Source organism: Bos mutus, chromosome 26 (genome assembly GCF_027580195.1).
Source record: "Bos mutus isolate GX-2022 chromosome 26, NWIPB_WYAK_1.1, whole genome shotgun sequence".
Lineage (NCBI taxonomy): Eukaryota > Metazoa > Chordata > Mammalia > Artiodactyla > Bovidae > Bos > Bos mutus.
In genome coordinates, this window is record NC_091642.1 from 2,900,001 (window position 1) to 2,908,562 (window position 8,562).

General features: G+C 53.5%; 1 protein-coding gene across 11 annotated transcripts in view; it reads left to right on the forward strand.

Moving 5' to 3' along the window:
• Window positions 1–6,399, forward strand: part of EBF3 (EBF transcription factor 3) — a 121,864-nt gene extending 115,465 nt beyond the window's left edge. For 2 of the 11 annotated variants that reach the window (XM_070363286.1, XM_070363288.1), the window contains 4 exons: window positions 875–1,063; window positions 1,446–1,643; window positions 2,599–2,711; window positions 3,782–6,399. In XM_070363286.1, coding sequence (XP_070219387.1) covers window positions 875–1,063; window positions 1,446–1,643; window positions 2,599–2,711; window positions 3,782–3,799 — 518 coding nt within the window. In that variant the 3' untranslated portion in view covers window positions 3,800–6,399. The remainder of the gene's footprint in view (window positions 1–874; window positions 1,064–1,445; window positions 1,644–2,598; window positions 2,712–3,781) is intronic. The other 9 variants (XM_070363290.1, XM_070363292.1, XM_070363289.1 and 6 more) reach the window with 6 other exon arrangements.
• The last annotated feature ends 2,163 nt before the right edge of the window (window positions 6,400–8,562 follow it).

The window sequence follows — 8,562 nt, forward strand, 5'->3', positions numbered from 1 at the left end:
CCCCTGGCAGGGGCTGCTCAGACAAGTCAGAAACTGAGGCAGCAGCTGCTGCCACGCAGCTCGCCGGGCTTTGCTAGACGTCTCCTGGGATCGATCCCTAAGTGGCTGTGCTTCCCTGGGGGGCTGGGAGGAGTCAGGATGGCCGTGGCGCAGGGAGCTGGGGACCCTGCCTGGATGCGTTGCACGTGCGGGGATTCATTCCTGAGCTTGGAAGGAGTTTGTGGAGCAGAGGGCCTGTTCCCCACCTGCACCGTATCTGGTTGTGGCCTCTCTAAACTCTGCACGGGCTTTCGTGTCAGAAAAGACCTCCTGACTAGCTGCCTGGCCCGCATTCACCCTCATCCTGGGGGGGCGTGACGGGCCTCTCCTGCCTGAGACGGGAGCGAGGCTTGGGCTCCCCCTGCCTCGCCCCGCCCTCCATGCCGACAGAAATAGCAACCGTAGCCACAGAGACACCAAAACAGCTTTTCCTGGGGAGTTATGGCCACCCATGAGCTCTCCTTGTCAGCCGTGGCATTTGAAGGGCCTGCAGAGGCTGGAAGTTCACCCAGTGTTGGGGTGGGGTGCAGCCTAGGAATCTCGCTGTGGCTAATAGCTTCTAAAGAGAGACGTGAAAGCAACCGACAGTTAGATCGAAGTGTGTGCGCGTGTGGGCCGGCTGTTGAGGCCGCTGGAGACGGGCCGGGGCCAGGATGCTCAAGCAGGGCTTGGCGTGACAAAGGTCGTCAGAGCTGGCGAGAGGCGCTGGGGCTGGAGGAACGCGATCGGTTGTTTTGTAGTGGTTGATAGGCGACGGAGGTTTGCGGGGAATGCCCCCCCCCAGTGTCTCTCCCTGATAATAACATTGTTTTTGGCCGGGGGGGGTGTCCAACAGTCGGCTACAGTCGCAACACGAGCAGCGTGTCCCCGCGAGGATACGCGCCGAGCAGTACTCCCCAGCAGTCCAATTACAGCACAGTCAGCACTAGCATGAATGGATACGGAAGTGGCGCCATGGCCAATCTAGGGGTCCCGGGCTCGCCTGGATTTCTTAATGGCTCCTCCGCTAACTCTCCCTACGGCAGTAAGTGTCTGTTTTTGTCACACGTCATCACACAGATTCATATGCGCTGCAGTCACGTGTGTGCGTTGCTTGGGTGTTCTGTGGTGTGAGCTGCTGGAATAAAAGGAAGGGTGGCTCTGGAGGCTGGGCGTCCGCGTGACCGCCGGAAGCCGGCCGGAAGCGGGCCCCGCGCGGTCACACGGCGAAACCCAAACCGAATCGGCACCAAACCGGGGCTGCCCAATTGGAACCCAAAGTCCACACAAGCGTTGATGATGCCTGTTGCCCCGAGAGTGGCCGAGCCAGAGACATCCCGTGCTTGCTCTGTGGCCGGGGCCCAGGCCAGGCCCGGGGCCTCTGTCGTGCGGCCGCGTCGCGTCCTGACATGTCTGCTTTGTTACAGTAGTGCCGTCCAGCCCCACCATGGCAGCCTCTTCGGTCACCCTCCCTTCAAACTGTAGCAGTACACACGGCATTTTCTCATTCTCACCTGCCAATGTCATCTCTGCAGTGAAACAAAAGAGCGCCTTCGCGCCCGTGGTCCGGCCCCAAGCCTCCCCTCCTCCTTCCTGCACCAGCACCAACGGGAACGGACTGCAAGGTGAGGGCGCACGCCGGCCCCCGCTGCGGCCTGGGCAGCCCCCGGGGCCTGGGGGTCTCTCCCTGGGGGCGGGAGCTCTGGCCTGCCCCCCAGCCCGCCTGGGGCCCCTGGCAGGGCAGCCCTGGCCATTGCATGCTCTCCTTTGTCCCCACCAGGCGACACAGCCCCCCAGCCCCCACTGGGTGTGCCTAGGAATGACCCCCGCTTGATCAGCCCCCGCAAGCAGAGGCTTCCTCTTGGTTGATAAAACCCATTTCCCCATCCTTCCGAGACGACTTCCGTGTCCTCATGGTAAAAGCAGCCCATGCCCGCAGGGAGTGGAAAAACCACAGGGAATGCAAACAGGCCACGGAGGAGGCCGCAGGGCCCACGTTCTGCCCTGCTGAGCCAGCAGACAGCCCCCCTCACCCGTGGGACAGCCTCAGGTCTGGGTGGCGGGCCTCGGTGCCGCCTGAAGCCCCCGCCTGTCCTGGGCCTGCCCGCGCGGTCCCGAGCCTTGATTCTCAGCCTGGTCTAACGGACCGTGGGGCCCCCGAGGCCGTGCTGTCCTTGGAGACCCGGGGCTGTGCCTGAGCCAGAGCTGGAAGGAGTTGGTCTCTCTGGGTGACTGCTCTCAAAGACTCCAGAGGGAGCAGGGCCCGCCGAAGGGCTGCGGGAGGCCCCGCCTGGCACGGCTGCCTGCAGATGGGGCTGCGCAGTGCCCGCCCAGTGCCGGGGCCCTCTGGGCAGTGGCAGGCGGGGTCGTGTGCGGGCCCCCAGGCCTCTTGAGCTTGCACGCGGCTCCTGGTGAGTGACTGAGGCCCACAGGCCCCGAGATTGAGTGGCCGCCATCTGGCCTCTTTCAGACACGTCCTTTGGTATATGCTCCTCCCGGTGAAATCCAAATCCAGTTACTCCTTTAAAAACAAACTGAACCCATTCAACCAGTATTTACTGAGCGCCTACTATGTGCCAGGCTCTCTGCTGGGTGCTGAGGACGCTACCGTGGAGAAGACAAACTGGCCCTTTTGTGAAGTCGGTGGCATATTTCACTTTGATGAACTAATGCTCAAAAAAGGAACTGGAAAGGTATCCGTGATTTGAAATAATTGTCTGCACCACACCTGTTAGCGTGAGAGGGTCACCCAGCCCCAAAGGGCCGCCAACTGGCCTGTGAGCCGGCCGCGGTCCCCAGAGCACAGGGGCGAAGGGGCAGGTGGCCGGGTGCGTGGCCCTGCCCGCAGTCCACGTGGCGCCAGGGCCCACCGAGCGGTGGCATCGCATAAGCCGTGTGTACACACACGGGCCTTCCAAACCATGAAGTTGTAACGGTGAGTCGGAGATAAATTAATATTGTTGAAATTAATGAACTGAGAAATTGAAGCTCCCATCACTACATGAACCAAATGTATTAATATGTGATACATAAATTAATGAGAATAATCACTCGACAAAAATTAAACAACACTAAAGTTAAAAGGTTTTAAATTACCTTTGCACCAGGAGTTCACTGGGAAGCATCCTTGCACTTGGCATCTCGGCACAAGTTCTCTCTCTGTTCCAAGAAGAGAAGGGACACGCTCCCTACATGCGGAGCCATGACTTATGTCTTGTCAGGGCCCTTGGGCCCACGATTGCAAACCAGGTGGGCTGTGGTGGCTTTGATCTTGGCCAGCCCGCGACTCACCATTACGATACGGAGCGGTCAGCAGCAGGTCCAGGGCAGGGGCTGAGAGCAGAGGGGAGCCCGAGGCATGCCCAGTCCACGTAGGGAGTGAGAGCGGGGCCCGGGTGCCCCCCGGTCCGAGATCCGGCCACAGCTGGCATCACAGGAGTGGCCCGGTTGGCGCACCTCTGTTGACAGAGGTGGCCTCGGGGGGCCTGGGCCTCTGTGTGCCGCTGAGGTGTGTGGGCGGCGGCCCCTTCGCACGCAGAAGGCCAGAAGCCTTTCCCTTTGCCACGTGAGGTCTTTGAGGAGAGGAGCCTGGGGGGGAGTCTGTCCCCATGTGCACCCCCACCCCGTGAAGTAGGTGCCCTTAACCGAGCCCACGGCTGGTTAGTGGAGGGCCGTGCAAAGCCACTGTCCCATTGACCAAAGCCCAGGGAGGCCCCCTGCGCCTGGTGAGGGGTGCCCCTGACCTGCCCCCCTTCTCTTGCAGCTATGTCTGGGCTGGTAGTCCCACCCATGTGAGGGGTGCTGTTACCTGCCGCCACGCAGCGTCCAAGGACGGACTTCAGGGGACACGTCAGGACACACGAGGTGCTGACGGGACGGTGTCTTCAGTGCGTCAGCAGCGGCCGAAATGCTACAAGAGACTTTGTTTAAAGATTTTATTTAAACTATTAAGAATCAACATGCAAACAACCTACTCCTTCATGAACAATTCCATTTTACTGACTGAACTTTTCTCATATTTTCACATTTCTCAGTCCTGAAGAATAAGGAGAACAAAGCGACGCCTATTTTGTATAAAGTTTCTGACTCCGTCTTGGCTATGTCTAGTACTTGCTATGTGTTGGGAGAAACTTTGTGAATGCACCATTTTGATGATCATAAAACACTGATGAAAAACGCCTCCAGACATTTTTCAGTACTCATACTTAGATTCACAATGGTTGTGTATCTCTATAATGTGAAATATTTTTTTGTGGTGACAAAAGGGGGCCAAGGAGGTCTGAGCCATCAAACTGGAAGAAAGTAAGACTATATGGTTAGGAGAACTGGGGTGGCAGGGCGGGGAGGGAGGGTTTATCATCGCTTAACTTCATCTTAATGAAATGAAACTTTGTAACTTATTGTAGTTAGAAATTGTAACTTTGATATTGAATTCTCTTGCCTTCAACAAGCACACTGACAGAGGAAAAAAAAAAAAAGCTACTGTCTGTTGGTTAAAATATTCCCCACTGCTAGAGCTTCCTGTTAAGCAAGTGTGACCTGCGACATTTTTTTCCACTTTTGCTAGCACTGTATACTATTGCATTCTTAGGCTACTGTGAGGTCCATGTTTCTTGTAACAGAAGTTGTCCTTTTGACTTCTAGATCCTTCTTCCCTGATGTGTTTTGTATGTGGTTATAAAATTGTAGACTTTTGTGATTTTGCCAAAGTTGTAGCTAAATATTTATACACTTGTCTTGAATTTTTTTCAGATCCACTTAAATATTTAGAGAGGAAAAAAAAGTTTTATTCCTTATGCGTCTTATAAGGAATAAAATGGTCTCCATTCAACACTTACTTTTCCATGAACACTTGCTGTTGCTAAGGGACTTTATTTTGTAACATATCAATTATAAATATTGTATTTATCGTCGAGATTTTGTACATTGCTTTTCCTGCCGTTTTCGGTTCCGTTTCCTTGTCTGTGTTGGTTTTCGATCATGGCCTGGTGTGTGATGCTGGAAGAGCATTCAGCCAAGAACTGTCTGTCTGATCCGTTCTGTTCAGTGAACCAGCGTCCTTGCATTTCATTGTACTTCCAGAATTTGCTATTGTTTAGACTTTGCGTCTTTTTTTTTTTTTTTTAATTTTGAGGAAAAGTCAAATTCATTGTTTATTTTATATTATTTTTTAAGTTATCTGAACAAATACTTTTGAAGAAAAAAAAAAAGTTCGTTGTATAGTCAGAACAAAGCGGTGCCACCCGGCTGTGACAAGTCCCAGTAGACTCCGTGCATGTGGAACGGCCGCGAGGAGGCGACAGCGTTTGGGGCGGCGTCCTTCGTTCATCGTTATTTTTTTTTTTGTAGAATGTAAAAAGTCATTTTAGCTGCCACCCATGACTTTGCCACATAGCTGAACCGTGTTTACTGGAAAAATTCAGAGGCCTAAAGTTTAAAATAAAATTTACTTCTGATGTTTTAATTAAAACGTTTGCCACATTAACTTCTCCGATGCCTTAAAAGTGGACTTCTTTAAAGAACCTTTGTGCTATCTTCTCACAGGCTAACACCACGATTGTTGATCAAGATTTCATTTGGAGATTCATGGTGACACACACACACACGCACACACACGCAAGCACAAGCCCCACGAGCCCGTGTCACCGCTCTCTGCATCTGGGTCTGCTGTGTCCTGCGTCCTCCTGAGCCCACCCCAGACTCAGAGGCCCCAGGGCACCCACAACCACCCCTTGTCCAGAATCCCCTTTTAACAATACCTTTCCTGTGGTCAGACCCCAACAGCCACTGTCTGTACTTTCTGAACTGGAATGACTTCCTGACACTGTCCTTGTTAGTGCCAAACCCGCGGTGAGACCAGGAGGGGCGTTTGCTTTTCCCTTTGCGGACACAGCACAGCCACACTTTGCAGCAGAAATCAAACCTAAAACAGAAAGGAGGGACTTCTTAAATTCTCTTGAGAAAGACCAAAACAAAACCATGCCAGACTTAAAAGTGTTCATTTGAGGGACTAAATGGAAGAATTGGAACATCCCAGAGGCCAACGGTCACGCTCTGGCCCTGTGACCGGCCTGAGGAGTCACCTTGGAACTTACTTGCCTCCATTTTATTTTGTATACGTAAGGGTTTGACCTAAAAACGAGCTCATGTGTACACATTAGGGACATTTGTGAGTCTGCTCACCCCGTACTTGGTTTGGGTCTTAGAGTACCTAGTCGCCCTCATGGCGTATTCGTCTCAAAACCGAGCGCTCCACTAAATGCTAGCTTTTACTGTTGAAGACCCTACAATAAGATTGTTTTATCTGTACATTTTTTTTCAGATATTTAACTGTATAAAAATGTTCATTTTACACGATATTTAATTAAAGTATTTCTTGTCTGTGAATTTCACTTTGGGTAACTCGCTCTGTTTTGATTGATAGAACGGCTGGTTCAACACGCAGTGCTGACATTGGGTTGGGAGGTCGTTTGCGTACCCTGGATTCCAGAGCGCTCTTGGCCAAGATAAGAACAGGTCGTACAGGAGCCTTCTCCAAGGCTATCTGCCCTCAGACACTCAGGCGAGCTGCACAGAGAGGTTCCTGCAGGGGTGCAGATGGTGCTGGTCCTGGGGCTGGCAGTCTGCAGGCCGCATGCCCCCTGGAACATCTGAGCGTGGCTGGGTGGGACCCAGGGCCATGGCGGCCCATAGATAGCCTCGAGGCTCGCAGGGGCTTGGTCACCCCTGCCCCCAGCCCAAGCCCTCCAACCTCAGCCCCTACTCCTGAACTGGAGGTCTGGCGGTGGAGAGCCAGGGCTCTGGCCACTCGGGACACGAGCTCCTCTGTTCCTGTCGTCAGGCTGGGACAAGGTCCAGCTCAAGGCGCTGTGGGCAGGCACCAGGGCACCCTGAGCCCTGACCGAGGGGACCAGCATCAAGGCCAGGCCCGTGCCAAGGTGCGGAGACCCTGTGCACTGCCCTGCCGCCAGGCTGCACGCAGGGACAGCCAAAGGCGCGGGCGGTGATGAGACGTGTGTCAGCACTGGGGTTCTGATTTTCGCAGCCCTGTTTGGCTCCAGTGCGTCTTGGGTGTCCCGGCTCCATCTCATTCTGCATTTTTCATTTTCTCCTCAATGAAAGGCTGGCTTTGCATGTTTTGGCTTGCAGCTCTCCAACACATACACATAAGTGAGATCCAAATTAGTGCTCACAAATGTCATCTTAATTACTTGTTCTGCCGAGCAAAACAGGGAACAGTTATTCAAAACATAAAGAAACTTGTGAATATTTTTTTTTTTCCTGTCAATGACAATCAGGTTCCTTTGACTGCGTTCTTGTTTCAGCCTTAAAGAGACAGCAAAGAAGGGGGCTCGTGGGGCACAGGCTGCGGGCAGCCCTTCCGCCGTGTGCTGGGGACGACATCACCCCCTGGCTCTGAGCTGGTGCCAGGGATGCCTGCTCAGGGGTGGGCTAGGGGCCGCCTCCCGGAGCTGCCTGCTGGGGTCTGGCAACCTGGGCGAGGGAAATTACTTCATGTTTGTGTTCTGAATCCGAACTGAGAGCTGCATTCTCTCCAAATGTGTGCCAATTATTGTCAGGCTGCCTTCCAGGGTCTTCCAAGCTTTTAAAGATTATTCAAAGCACTTGAAATGGGCTTCAATCTAATGCCTCATTTCATTGCATTAAACAGCCTAGTTAATAAAGAATCGATATATTCAAAGGGCAAGGTTATCTTTTGTCTATAAGGGGTGGTGTCATTCTGAACCTTTTATAGTTCAGATGCTGAAAAAGACCTCATGAAATCCATACTCATCAAGCGGGTCAACAGGAGCAATAAAGAGGGCCCTGAAAGGAAGGAACGCCCGCCCGCCTCTAAAACAACTCGGGCCTTATCTCCCCGCTCGGCACCCGGGCAGTCCTCAGAAAATGTCAATTTCTCATCAAGACAAGAGGCTTCGATGATCACTTTTTCCAGAGAATACACACAATTAAGAGGATGTTGGTGGGTGGGGGGCGGCTGCGGCGGCAGTCTGTGGCTCCTTCTGTCCCCACGAGCCGCGCGCTCCCGCCTGGCAGATAATAAGAGCTGTTGATAACTCGAGTGTCAATATGCCCAAGAGCGGGTTTTGAATGTGAGTCCTTGTGCTCCGGGCCCGCCCGGCCGATCCCAGGCCCTGATAACCGCGCAGCTGCCAACGGACACCGGCGGGGGGGCCGCCAGGCCTGGCCCTCACAATTAACGCGACGAGCAATCACACAAAGGGCCGGCGCTTTAGGCGCGTTGAGACAATCCCCGCTTTACCCTTCAAGGGTTCCTTTTATGTTGGAATAAGGTTGCTTTTAATGAAATTTAAACTCATCAGAGGAAATCAAAAACCTCCAATCAGATTACAAATTGATTTTTTGGTCATTTGTCATTCCCAGTGCAGGGCCGTGCGTTTCACAGGGAGTGGCTGCTGATGCGGGGCTGGGGAGCCGCAGGCACACGGGGTAGGCCCCGGGCCTGGGGACAAGTGTTAGTGCCTCCTGACCGGGTGGACTTGGGCCCAGTCTCCCTGCCGT